We start from the raw sequence: 14804 nt of genomic DNA, 5'->3' as shown, positions 1-14804 counted from the left end.
TTTGGAGAAATATCTATTCAAGTCCTTTGCTCAGGTTTTAATCGGGTTGTTCGATTTGCTAATAATATTTTACAAGAGAGAGGCAACAGAGGCTTATCTGAAAGGTCTTAATAGAACCTAGCTTTTTTAGGCATGATATGAGGATTAAATGAGATGATTCAGGTAAGCACTTAATCGACAGCACTCAGAAAACCAGTGTTATTATTAAATACTGAATTTCTTATAAAGGAAGTATGGTAACATTAGTGTGAAGACTGAAGTAGGGGAGATTACCCAGGATTTCCGCACTCAACAAAGTTGTTTCTTGTTTTTTTTTTTAAAGATTTATTTATTTATTTGAGAGAGAGAGTGCACGAGGGTACGTGAATGCATGTTCATGTGTGCAGGGGGCAGGGGGGTGCAGGGGCAGAGGGACAAGGAGAGAGAGAATCTTCAAGCAGACTCCCTGCTGAGCATACAAGCTGAGCCAAAACCAAGAGTTGGACATTTAACAGACTGAGTCACCCAAGCACCCCTGTTTCTTGGGTTTTTTTTAATTAAATTTTTTATTTTGAAATAATTGTAGATTTATATGCAATTGTAAGAAATAATTCAGAAAAGAAAACATGTCCATGCAAACACTTTTACACAAATATTTGGAAGAGCATTATTCATAATAGCTAAAGATTGTAAATAACCCACATGTCCGTCAGTTGGATGGGTAGACAAAATGTGGTGTATCCATACCATGGAGTATGATTCAGCAATAAAAAGAAAGAAAGTACTGGGGCGCCTGGGTGGCACAGCGGTCAAGCGTCTGCCTTCAGCTCAGGACGTGATCCTGGCGTCCTGGGATCGAGCCCCACATCAGGCTCTTCCACCATGAGCCTGCTTCTTCCTCTCCCACTCCCCCTACTTGTGTTCCCTCTCTCGCTGGCTGTCTCTATCTCTGTCAAATAAATAAATAAAATCTTTAAAAAAAAAATAAAAAGAAAGAAAGTACTGACACGTGCTGCAGTGTGGATGACCTTTCAAAACACTATGTTGAATGAAAGAAACCAGACAGACATAGAGGACCACATGTTATGTGATTCCATTTATATGAAGTGTTGTGAATAGGCAAATCTATAAAGACAAAGGAAATGAGTGGTTGCCTTGGGTGGAAGGCTGGAAGGATGGAGATGTGACTGTCAGTGGATATGGGGATTCTTTTGGGGGGTGATGGAAATGTTTCAGTAATTGTGCTGATGGGCTCACAACTCTGAATATTTAAAAACCAATGAATTGTATACTTTAAACAGGCAAATGGTATGGTATATGGATTATATTTCAACAAAGCTTTCATATGCATATATATATAATACAAAGAGATCCCATGTAACCTTTACCCAGTTTCCCCCACTGCTAACATCTTGCAAAACTGCAGTATGATATCATTGCCAGGATATTGACACTGGTGGTTGTTTTTTTAATCGTGCTTTTCTCTTTCTAGTCTTGTATTAAAGAAAGGAAGGAAGAGGAGGTAGGAACAGGGTGGGGAAGGAAGGAAGGAAAGAAGGAAGAAAGAAAAAGGAAAGGAAAAAGAAAAAAATAGAAATTTTGATCTGGAATCTTTTGCAGATATAGTTCTGTGAATTTGGATGTCCTTAGCTATTAAAATAATGTCAATATGTTGAGTGCATTTAATAAAGGAATACTGGGAATAAAACCAAAACAATAATGCTTGGTGACATTATGTTATGCATCAGAGGTCAAAAGATGCCCCCTCTCCTAAATGTGTCTGTGTGCCTCATTCCAACAGTCTGAGGGCTGGTGTAATAGCGAGGTCTGCCATTTAGAGCTGCATGAATTTTATTTTTTATTTCTCTGTTTTATTTCTCAAGAGATGAGCAGGCTAGTTTTTCTCATTGGTAGAAAAAGAAGAACAAATTAAAAATGATATCACTGTCAACCAAGAAAATTGATATTTTTGTAAAGCTTGAGGAATGGTACATAGACACATTTTATGGTCCGGATTTTTTTGGTCCAAAATGCAGTGAACAAATACTAGGAAGTGACCTGTTCTGGGGGAGAGGGGGTTGGTATAAAAGAAAGGAGTTTCTCCCTCAAGCTGTTTCCTCTCGTTCGTGTGATCCTCTTGACATCTGACTTGGTGACACGTTTCCCCCTGTGGATTATTGGATTCCGAGGGAACTGACTGGTAGGTGAAGCCAAGGATGATGTTTCCTGTTACCACTTGGTCTACGAAGAGACTTTGTGGAAGAAAGGGAACTTGTTTTGAACTGATTCTGCTTGATCTATTTTCATTTGAGCCAACTGCGTTGAAACTAATCACCAGCCAACTTGCAAAGTCCACCCCATGTATCTTTTTATAAAGCCAACTTCATTGTGTGGTACCTAGGTGCTACTTAGCAAATTAGTCACACCTGAAAACAGAGCTTTCTCAAATTGTCACCCCAACTTTCTTTAACTGTGCCAGACTTGCACTCTTCAAGACATGCTTTCCTTTCAAATGATTTTTTAAAAATGACTTGCATCTGTAATGCCAACCCAAATCTCCATGACTAGGTTAATTGAACCCATACCCTACTGGAGAATATCTTGGTAATGTGTGATTTGATCCTGTAGTGCCGAATAAAAGTCATGGCTTTGTGCAAGTTGGAAAGCTGCCCTGTTGTTTAAATACCACGGCCCCAAGACACCAGTAAGTGGGAGCTGCTGCCATTCTTGAGCTCTGCTGGACGCAGCTGTTTCAGTCACTGCTCATCTCAAAGTCCTTATCAGCATTTTTAATATCTTCAGCAGCTGTGCTATTTCCTGATAACTTTTCCCTTACCCTTGGAAAGCATTTTTTTTCTTTATCCTTAACCCATAATTTCATATGATGTAAAAGTCTCAGTGAGTCCCATTGTTCGATGACAGAGAGAGAACACTTTTGTTTCTTTTGCTTTTATTGCTGTGTCATATAACAAGCAGCCTGGAAAGTATGTACAGCACAAATATTCTATATCACAAATAATTACAAAAGGAAAACTGGTGTGGGAGATGCTGCCTGAGACCACACACTGGAAACTTACCAGCACCCAGAAGCCCCCACTTACCCCTTCCCACCTCCAACCTGGCTGTACCCAAAAGACCATCCCCCAAAGGCAGCTGCCATTCTGACTTCTGTGGTAATTTCCTTTTCTTTACACTTTTGTTACTTTTGTATATGGGGGTGTGCATCCTCAAACAGTATAGTTTAGTTTTACCTGTTTTTAAACTTTATATAAATGCATCATACCAAATGTACTCTTGTATTACGTCTCGCCTCTTTCTGTTCAGCATTATCATTGTGAGATTCATCCATGTCTTGGGGTGTAGCTACAGTTCATTTACCTTCATTGCTATGTAGTGTTTTGCTGTATTTTTACTCAAGTGGTATGATGGCTTGTCCATTGATTCCACTATTTATTGATGGAACTTCACATGTTCCCAGTTTTAAGCCGCTAGGAACAATTCTGCCAGGAACACTTTGGTACTGGTGCAAGGATACGTGACTTTCTCCAGGGTGAACCAGGAGTCCGTTTGCTGGATCACGGGAGTATGAATCTTCAACTCTCCTAAATACTGCCAACTCTGTTTCCAAAGTGCTTGTCCCAGCAAAATGTACAAGAGTTCTCAGTGTGCCATTTCCTGGTCAGCAGAATTGTATCTAGAAGAAGGTGGGCCACAGGTCAGCACAGCTCTTGTGTGTGTGTGTGTGTGTGTGGTCACTCAAGGTAATTGCACTTGAAAGAAGGCTGCTCTGTCAACATCCGTCATGGGCCCTGGGAATGTTGGTAAGGATAGAAGCTTCACAGCTGAATTCACTGATGCTCAGAAGAGAGCCCCGAAGGAGGTGGCCTTGGGGAGGGGCCCCAGTTTCCCCACTAGGGTCGTGTGCTCACCAGCACTCACACTGTCAGGCTTGGTCATTTTTGCTGAGCTGGGTGGTGGCGTCTTCCTATGGCTTTATTTGCATTTTTCTGATTACTAATAAGATTGAGTTCTTTTTACATGTTACTTAGCAATTTGGACTTCTTAAAATTTAAATTCAATTAATTAACATATAATGTATTATCAGTTTCAGAGGTAGAGGTGAGTGATTCATCAGTCTCATATAATACCCAGTGCTCATTACTTCACATGCCCTACTGAAGGTCCATCACCCAATGGACTTCTTTTTCAACTGTCCATGCAAGCCTTTGTCTATTTTTCTATTTTTTTTATTGATTTATAGGAATTCTTTATATATTCTGGGCACTAGTCCTTTGTCAGTTACATGCGTCAAAGAGAGTGTATTTTCTTGCTGTTTTGCCACTGATACAATCATGTAACTAAGGATCTACGTATAAACCTTTTTTTTTGCATTTTATATAATTTATTTTTTGTATTTATTATTGGAGGATAGTTGGCACACAATGTTATATTACTTTCAGATGCACAAAATGGTGATTTGGCAATTCTGTACATTAGTCTCTGCTGACCCCGGTAAGTTCAGTTACCATCTGCTGCTACGTAACGTAATTGCAATATTATTGACTATATTTCCTATGCTCTACTTTTCATCTCCATGACTTATTTATTTGATAACTGGACGTTTGTACCTCTTCATTCCCTATACCTATGTTGCCCTTCCTCACACCCCCTCCTCTCTGGCAACCACCAGTTTGTTCTCTCTTGAGTTTGTTTGTTTGTTTGTTTGTTTGTTCGTTTGTTTTGTCTTTTTAGATCCCACATCTAAGGGAAATCATGTGGTATCTGTCTGTCTTTGTCTGACATATTTCACTTAGCATATTGCCCTCTAGGTCCATTCATGCTGTTGCCAATGGCAAGATCTCATCTCTTTTATGGCCGAGTAAATTCCAGTGTGTGTGTGTGTGTGTGTGTGTGTGTGTGTGTGTGTGTGTGTACCACGTCCTTAACTATTCATCTACTGATGAACACTTAGGTTGCTTCCATATCTCAGCTATTGTAAATAATGCTGTAATAAACATAAGCATGCATATATCTTTTAGAATTAGTGTTTTCATGTTCTCTGGATAAATACCCAAAAGTGGAATTGCTGGATCATATGGTATTTCTATTTTTAATTTTTTGAGGAGCCTCCATACTGTTTTCCACAGTGGCTGCACAAATTTACATCCCTACCAACAGTGCACTAGGGTTCCTTTTTCTTCACATCCTCACCAACACTTGTTATTTCTTGTCTTTTTGATACTAGCCATTCTGACTAGTGCGAGGTGAGATCTCACTGTGGTTTTGATTTGCATTTCTCTGATAATTAGTGATGTTGAGCATCTTTTCATATGTCTGTTGGCCATCTGTAAGTCTTCTTTGGAAGTCTTCAGGTCCCCCTACCCATTTTTTTTAACGATTTTATTTATTTATGTGACAGAGAGACAGCCAGCGAGAGAGGGAACACAAGCAGGGGGAGTGGGAGAGGAAGAAGCAGGCTCCCAGCGGAGGAGCCTGATGTGGGGCTCGATCCCATAACGCCGGGATCACACCCTGAGCTGAAGGCGGCTGCCTAAGGACTGCACTACCCAGGCGCCCCCCACCCCCGCCACCCATTTTTAATCAGATTTTTTTTTTTCTGGTGTTGAGTTATAGAAGTTCCTTATGTATTTGGATATTAACCCCTTATTGGATGTATAACATTTCTAATATCTTCTCCCACACAGTAGGTTGTCTTTTCATTTTGTTGATGGTTTGCTTTGCTATGCAAAAGCTGTTTATTTTGGCGTAGTCCCAGTAGATTAGTTTTGCTTTTGTTTTCCTTGCCTGAGGAAACATATTTATAAATATGTTGCAAAGGCTGATGTCCCAGTGTTTACTGCGTATGTTTTCTTTTAGGAGTTTTATAGCTTCAGGTCTTATATTTAGGTCTTTAATCCATCTTGAGTTTATTTTTTTGTATGGTGTAAGAAAGTGGTCCAGTTTCATTGTTTTGCATATAGCTGTCCAATTTTCTTAACACCATTTATTGTAAAAAACTATCTTTTCCCCATTGTACATTCTTGCCTTCTTTCTCAAAGATTAATTGACCATATAAGTATGAGTTTATTTCTGGGCTCTCTATTCTGTTCTGTTGATGTATGTGTCTATTTTTGTGCCTGTACCATACTGCTTTGATTACTATAACTTTGTACTGTATCTTGAAACCTGGGATTGTGATGCCTCCAGCTATGTTCTTCTTTCTCAAGATTGCTTTGGCTATTCACGGACTTCTGTGGTTCCATACGAATTCTCAGATTATTTGTTCTGGTTCTGTAAAAAATGAATTGGTGTTTTGATTAAGATTACATTGAATCTGTAGGTTGCTTTGCACAGTAAGGTCATTTTAACAATATTAATTCTTCTAATCCAAGCATGGTATATCTCTCTGTTCGTTTATGTCATCTTTAATATCTTTCATCAGTGTTTTGTAGTTTTCAGAGTACGGGTCTTTTACCTCCTTGGTTAAATTTATTCCTAAGTACTTTATTCTTTTTGGTACATTATAAGTGGGATTGTTTTCTAAATTACTCTTTCTGCTATTTCATTATTAGTATATAGAGATACAACAGATTTCTGTTTATTAACTTTGTATCCTGTGACTTTACTAAATTCATTTATTAGATTTATTCTTATAACTGAATACCTATGTGTAAACCTTTAAACAAATTCATAATGAATCTTTATTTTAATTTTTTTAAGTTTTAATTTTGTGTGTGATGAGTGTACTCTTAATCCCTACCACATATTTCACCCATCCCACCATCCCCCTTCCCTCTGGTGACCAATAATTTGTTCTCTACAAATTTGTTAAGAGTCTGTTTCTTGGTTTGTCTCTCTCTCTATCTTTTTTTTCTTTGCTTGTTTGCTTTGTCTCTTGAATTCCACATATGAGTGAAATAATATGCTATTTGTCTTTCTCTGACTTATTTCAGTTTTCATTATACTCTCTAGCTCCATCCATGTTGTTGCAAATGTCAAGATTTCATTCTTTTTTATGACTGAATAGTATTCCATTGCATGCATACACACACACACACACACACACACACACACACACACACACACATATATATATAACCACATCTTCTTGGGCTGCTTCCATAGTTTGGCTGTTATAAATAATGGTGCTACAAACATAGTGTTTTTGTATTTTGGGGGTAAATACCCAGTAGTGTGATTCCTGAATCATGGGGTAGTTTTATTTTTAATTTTTCTGAGGAACCCCCATACCATTTTTCACAGTGGTTGCACCAGTTTGCATTCCCACCAACAGTGCAGTGGGATTCCTTTTTCTCCACATCCTCGCCAACACTTGATGTTTTTCGTCTTTTTCATTTTAGCCATTCTGACAGGTGTGAGGTGATATCTTACTGTAGTTTTGAGGTAATGAATCTTCTTGGTTCAAATACAATGTTAAAGGACTTTTGCTGGTGGAATTTACTTTAAATTTACTCTTAAAGGCTATAAGAAAGATCATATTGTGTGTAACTATGCATTTAAATGGAAAATCAATTTACTAGATTTATGATCCCATTATTTTTTGCAGGTTGTGGCTTTTGAAAATAACCTAATACAGTATTTTGTCAGCTTTCTATTACTGGCTCAGCCATACATTCTAATACTTATTTTACTTTGTATATCGCATTTTTCACCTCTCTGTACCACACTGCAAGCTACTATTAAGTACAAATCAAAGTGAAATATAAAAGGAAAGGTTTTAACAGAGTAATAAGTGTTAATGATCAGAAGAAAAGTTAGTAAGTATGGTTGACTGTTAACTAATACTTTTTCTGGCCCATTTGGAAGTGTGGAAATAGAGATGTAATTTCCTTTAAAGAAATAATTCCCTTTGTAAAGAAAGATACATATTCATTCACAAAATGAATCAAAATGGAAAAGAACAAAAGAAAGTAAAAGTCTGGTCCAAATTCTACCCCCCAGAGATCATCATTGTTGATGTTTTATTGAGCATGTTTCCAGTCATCTCTATATTCTGTACAGACACAGGTAATTATGTGATCTAACAAAGAGACCAGACACTAGACATCACCATTTCGTAGGACAGGTAAAAGAAAAATAAAAGGCTGTAATACACCAGGTAGAGCAACCTGCCGGCAACCTGCTACCACTCCTTCCTCACCTTTTTCTTGCACTTCCAAGAGAAGTACAGAGCGGAAGGGAAAGGCGAACGTGATTATTCTATTTCTGCTTTGTCAAACCACTGAGAAGAAGCGGCCCCAGGAGAAAACGAGGCTCAGAATTAAGCACGCCATTGGGGCAGGTTCCAGAAAAAGGGACCTTGGGGAAACTATATTAAGGAGTTAGTATTTCCCAAAGTGCATTTCACAGGGTGTGAAAAGGTACATGACAGAGTGTCCTGTGGTCAAGAAAGTGTGGGAAGCACTGAGGTTAGCCAAGTCTGACAGGTTTCTTCACTGCGGGACTCTCTGCTTCTGCTGCATCTCCTGGGTGGGGAAGGGGTGGGAGGCGGTGGTTCCCAGACATTTTGGTACAGAAGCCTTTGCTCATGGAGAGTCACCCAAGTCCAGTTCTCTTGGAAAAGTTGGGGAAATGCTTATTTGACTCTAGCTATATTATACTTCAAATGTAGTATATATAAGTAATTTCTTAAAGTGCAAGCCTTTTTATCCTGATTACAAAAATAATATATGTTCATTGTAGAAAATTTGGTAGTTAAAGGTATCGTGAACACAGTTGAAATCAGTCTAATTGCACCATTGGAGATGGCCAACATTTGGCATATTTTAATGTGTTTTCTTCCAGACCCGTGCGTGCGCACGCGCGCGCGCGCGTGTGTGCGTGTGTGTGTGTGTGTGTGGTATAAGGGTATACTGAGCCTTGCTATGCATTTTTTTTGTTCTTGGATAAAGAACATTTTATTCATGAGAGGAAAATCTTTGTCCCCATGATGGATTGCATATAGAGGTTTGTTTTTTTTTTCCAAAAATATTGCTTTATGATACCTTGTTGATTTTGGAATAATTTTAGATTTTTTTTGTAAAGATGGTACAGAGAATTCTCACACACCCTTGACTCAGCCTCCCCTAATGTTAACACTGTCTAGAGTTTTCTGTCAGTTTTTCTATCTACAAATTTTCTTCTAATTCTGCATGAGGCTTTTGGTTTTCAGTTGGATAAAACATGCCTCTCTTCCACTGTCTTTCTAGGTTACTATAACAATAGTACCAAAGTGGCTGTGAAAACCCTGAAACCAGGCACTATGTCTGTGCAAGCTTTCCTGGAGGAAGCCAACCTCATGAAGACCCTTCAGCATGACAAGCTGGTGAGGCTGTATGCCGTGGTCACCAGAGAGGAGCCTATCTACATCATCACCGAGTACATGGCCAAGGGTGAGCGTGCCCCCCAAACCAAGGGCTTTTGAAAGGCTTCAAGCACCAAAAGTAAAACATTTATTTTTTAATTTTTTTTAAAAGATTTTTATTTATTTGAGAGAGAGATCACGAACAGGGGGTAGGGGTAGAGGGAGAAGCAGACTCCCCGCTGAGCAGGGAGCTGGATGCAGGGCTCCATCCCAGGACCCTGGGATCATGACCTGAGCCAAAGGCAGAGCCTTAACTGACTGAGCCACCCAGGCGCCCTGAAGTAAAATCTTTAAATGTTCACGGAATGTTCCAATAATTTTAATTCCAAAACAGCATGCTCACTACTAAAAAATCAGAACACACGGGGGAACAAAGCATTTTCATAAACCACTTCACCAAAAATATTATATGTATTATCTGTATTATAGAAATAATATGTAATCTTTCTATTTTCTCTGCATGTGTCTTCATATTCATATTAGCCATAAGAATCACATGCAAGACATAGAAGACCGTTAGTAAATATTTGTCCAAAAAAGACATATTTCAAATAAAAGAGTATTACTGTTATACCTTTAAAATGGGAGTTCTCAAAATCCTAAAACATGTTCATTTTCCTCTTTAGAATTATCTAAGTGTTCAGGGTGTGACTTCAAAATGTGAATATTTTTAAAACTCTTGGAGGTTACATTCCTCTGAAATCAGAATCACTGAAGAAGAGATGTCCTGCAACCATGTTTTCTCCGACCGATATCACCTTCGGATAATAGGGCTTGAATTACTCCCCTTCTTCCTCCATATCAGTTAGAGATACTAACAAACTGCCAAATGGTTCTTTAAAAATCTTTAAAAGGAATGAAGGAAGAAAAGAAAGAAACATAAGCAATAATAGCAAATTAACAATCATCTCATGCATCATGGAGATCATAGCGTGATGTCTCAGCTGAGTAGATTAGAAAGATGAATATTACATTTTCTTATTTAATATATATAAATATTTCAGAATATCAGTCACTCAGAGTCCTTCCAAAAAAGGATGTTGTTTAAAAACAAAACAAACCCACAAAAACAAAAACAATGACAACAAAACAAACAAAAAAACTAGCCCCTGTGGCTTAGTTTCTGGTTTAACCCAGAAACCAGGCTCAGGATCAGACACTTTGTCGTTCAGTCAATATTTGTCGAATTAAGCAGCTAGTCGTATTTGAATCATAAAAGTAAATACCTCATCACAATACTTAGCCTTTATTGAGTACTTACTGTATACCAGATTGTTCTTGATGCTTTCCTTGGGTGCTCTCCCTTAATCTTCTTAGCAATCTGAAGGCTAAGTACCATTGTTCCGTGTTGAGGATGAAGCAGCAGAACGTTTATTGAGCACTTACCAACTGCCAAGCACCGTGGCACGTGCTTTAAATCTGTCCTCACAAGGCCTCTGGTGAGAACTAGTAGGACATGCCCTCTTTCCAGGGACTAAGACATTACAGGTAACCACCTTGCCTAAGGTTGACCCTTTAAATTCTAAGAGAAAAAGCAGGTCTTGTTTTAGAGATGAAGCCTTAAGAAGTAGGAGGGTTTATCGACACACTTTCTCTTAGGGACAAAGCACAGTACGTTCATCAGATACTCATTGAACACCTACAGCACGCGCTGACTTCTGTGCTTTTGCTGGACACAGAGAGGAGCGAGCCTAGCGCAGTGCCTGCTGCAGGCAAGCCCTCTATGAGGACCTGCTGGTTTCTGTCTCTGAGCAGCTCTGAAGATCAGGCTGGATCAAGTGGATTGTGGCGGCAGGTGCAAAGTGCTGTGAAACGCATAGCTAGAAAAACAGTGTCCACCGTCACCTTTTCTTACCTGGCCCACACGCCACATTTCACATCAGGTCAAAGGTGACAGGTTAGAGGGGACTGCGTTTGACCAACTTCAGGAAAAGGCACCATGGCCATACAGAATCACAAAGGCTATCATTCTGTGAGTTCCCTCTCTAATAGTAGTGATCGTTTGACTTGTTTGGATTTCGATCTTATGTACACTCACTGGTTCCTCTTCTGTCAACAGGCAGTTTGCTGGATTTCCTGAAGAGCGATGAAGGGGGCAAAGTGCTGCTTCCAAAGCTAATTGACTTTTCTGCCCAGGTGAAGTATTAAAAATCCAGGGTGCACGTAAGTTCGCGAAGACCTCCCTGCTTCAGTGCCATGATGTTCCAGGGAGAAGGCATTTGTGTTGGGTGTTTCCCAGGAGTGGTTCTGAGAAAAAGGCCTTCTGAGGTGCACTTCCTTGGAGACAGTGATGGGTGTTTCACACTGAAGGCATGTGTGTGCGTATGTCTGGCTCTGACTTGGATGTCACCTTCCCTAAAACAAGGCAGCTTCTTAGACTTATGTTCATGCCTGCCCCAGCTAGAGAAGCACTGTGGCGGAAGGGGTCACTCGGTGCTCCATTTTGGAGACACAATCCCAAGTGGTCTGAGCACAGCACGTAATAAACGATTCCTATGTAGTAATAAGTTACTCATCTAAGGTGCAGGTGCTTTTAAGTCCTTAGTATTCCTGAAAACAGAGGAACTATATTCTTCTCCTTATCTACCCCCTTCCAGTCCTTCTCATTGGATACATCTTTAGGGTTCTAAGAAATATTCATTTATAATATTGCTAGTGCTAGCCTAAAAGTTGCAGGTTTGTTTAGTTTGGAATCACATGTTTCCTGAAACGCGTTTAAGGGCAGAAGGAAGTTACCCAGAAACCCAGCAATGTACCTGGTGTGTCAAGGAAATGATGCCAGCTACTATTAATAGTCTAATTGTGTCTATTAGTCATTTTCAGTAATTTGCTTGTTTTGTTTCTCAATACTGGCCGTGGGTAGTTCATGTTGGGAAGGTCATGTGCCATAAAGCCATGTAGCACAAGGGATTTCCAGAAGTTCTGGAAAAGGGTCCCCTTTATGATCTTCATTTCTTATTTCCATTTCTTCCCTCAGACCCTCTTTAAGTTGGGAAATTGATAAGGCCTTCTTGGGAAGGTGAGATCAAAGGAATGAATTAGTATGCAGGTAAAGTGCTTCAAGTAAGAGAGGATCAGAACACATACTCTACAGTACAATATCATGCACAGAGTTGGGGTTCGACATCTGCAGACTGGCGTGTATCGTGGCTCGTGGCTCTGACTCGATAACCATAACCGCTCAGGAAGTCTTTTGCCTCTTTGGGTTAGTTTATTCACCCATCACATGGGAATGGTAATTCCTATTTTTGGGAGATGTTGTTGGGGGTCTAATCTAATCACATCGGCACGGACACAAACACTTCAGAGCCTCTTGGTGGAAACTGAGGGGATCTTGGGGATGACAGTCCTCATCATTCTGGTAGAGGTGTGTGATGAAGTCACCCAGCTCAGGCCCCATCTCATCTATCCAAACTTGGCAAGTGTTAGTGGGTTCCTTATCTGAGTAAGAAATTCAAAGCTGATCTGGAACCCCAACATCTAAGATGGAATGAAACAAGATTGCTATGGTAGAACTGGGGGAAGGGAAAACGTCCAATAGCTCTGACTTTACTCAAACTCTCTACACTGGCCCCTGAGCTCCTCTAGGGACTCCAAGGGTTCCAGGACCATAGTTTGAAAACCACTGCTCTGCAGTAAGAGGAATGATTACTTGGATGAATGCAGCTCTAGATCCTATGTAGATAGGGAGTCAGGAAATGGAGAAAGCAGCAGTTAACTGATAAACTTGTGTCACACTCAACATTGATAAAGGAGGCCCTTGACTGGGGTGGTGATTTAGGCATCCCCTATGGATGAGACACTTGAGGAGTATAGTGAAGGTTTGTTGTACCCAATTCTCAGAAAGGGAAGGGGGTGGCTGACAGGGATATGGAAAAGTGGGGCATGTGGCCTGGAGGCATGAGTGGTCATAGTTCAAGTGCGGCTGAGGGTCTGATCTGTGTGTGCCTACAGTTCTATAGGGTTATATAGGAGCTACAGTTGTATGGAAATTATGCATACCAGGGTATGTAACATACCTGGAAAAGGACTTTATTTTGTCACATGAGTATTTTTTATTTGATTTTGCATGGCTTACCTTATGAAGAGCCTTATCTCAACATAGTCAAAGTTTTTATGGTCCAACTCAGGGTCTCTGTATCTATTCTTTAACTTTCTACCTTACTACTATTGCTAAAAAAGGTAATTTTTTCCTAACTTACAAATGAGTTAGCGGGAAAAGGTACTTTCTAAAACTTTGTAGTTTGCAAGGAAGATTATCCCAGAGCCTGGCATTGACCATGACTTTGAAATTGTAGGTTCCAGGTGGCTTCAGTTGACTCCCCTGTCAACTGTGATGGGGCTGAGCACCCCGCTCCTCCCACAATGAGAGGAGGGGCCCGGGATAATCAAGGCCACCACCAAACCAGTGTTCCAAATTCAGCTCCTGCTAGATAAGCTTGTGTTTCCCTGCCAGGGTCTCTTTCTTAGCAGGGGCCACTGGGTAGAACTGGTGGGACATCCAGTCTAAGTGCATGGAGGGTGAAGTGTCAGTGGGACAGTCAGCAGGTCAGCACCACCCACGATGTCACTAAGCATGTGGTTCTTCACAAAATTCATTTTTTTGGCAACCAAATAGGATCTCCTTTTGAGTCCATCTTTGTTCATGGTGCAAACCTCACTCAGACTCTTCCCCAATCCTTCCCTCAAGGTGGACCTCCTGCGACCCCATGTTGCCCCACCTTTAATTACCATCTTCTTCATTTGCTTGTGACTTTTCTTGTTATGATATTGATAACACGAGAAGAGGGCCTGAACCTTGGCAACAAGGAGTGGGGCCTGCACGTCTCACTTTCAGTCTGAAATCATGTATCTTACACATGGCTTTCTGTCTATACCCGATTGCATTCCCACCATGATATTGTCAATTCCCTTTGTGACTGGTACTACCAACACTCCTCTGAAATTCTCTCTCTATACAGAAAGTCATCTCTGAATTTTTTCCCCTTTTCTTCTCCATCGTGTGCCGCCAGTTAACTCCATCACTTCTCCCTAATGGATAAGATGAGAATAATAAATGTAAATAATGATGGCCCAGGGTGATCGAGGATACCTGGTGCCCACATACTGGAATGAACCATCCTTCCTATACCTTCTTCCACTTGACTCTTTAGCGTGGACATAGGGTAAAGCAGAAGGATTTATATGAGTCCATATTTGAACTCTAAACTGAACAACGAGCAGGCTGTAGTTTGTACTTTCTTCTGTTAGCATTCTCAGTAGTATCAAAGAGCACAAGAAGATATAATTAAACTCAGCTGTTTTTCGCAGTGAGGGGTGGAGAGTAGAAAGAAACCAGCTTACTTAATCTCAGCCCCAAAAGGATAAGGGAATCAGGGTGAGGGACAGCACTGGGACTTTTCCCACAGCCTCTCATCAGCCTCTTCTTCCCTCTCCCCATGACCTACTTCCCCAAGCTCTG

General features: G+C 40.3%; 1 protein-coding gene across 6 annotated transcripts in view; it reads left to right on the top strand.

Annotated features, from left to right (window-relative positions):
• Nucleotides 1-14804, top strand: part of LYN (LYN proto-oncogene, Src family tyrosine kinase) — a 118059-nt gene that overhangs the window by 67880 nt on the left and 35375 nt on the right. For all 6 annotated transcript variants that reach the window (XM_045789072.2, XM_045789070.2, XM_087864873.1 and 3 more), the window contains exons 9-10: nucleotides 9189-9371; nucleotides 11403-11479. In XM_045789072.2, coding sequence (XP_045645028.1) covers nucleotides 9189-9371; nucleotides 11403-11479 — 260 coding nt within the window. The remainder of the gene's footprint in view (nucleotides 1-9188; nucleotides 9372-11402; nucleotides 11480-14804) is intronic.

The sequence above is a fragment of the Ursus americanus genome, chromosome 9, assembly GCF_024610735.1.
Source record: "Ursus americanus isolate L20-20 chromosome 9, mUrsAme1.1.p, whole genome shotgun sequence".
Taxonomy (NCBI): domain Eukaryota; kingdom Metazoa; phylum Chordata; class Mammalia; order Carnivora; family Ursidae; genus Ursus; species Ursus americanus.
The sequence above is the reverse complement of the archived record's forward strand: the minus strand, read 5'-3'. Positions and strand labels throughout refer to the sequence as shown.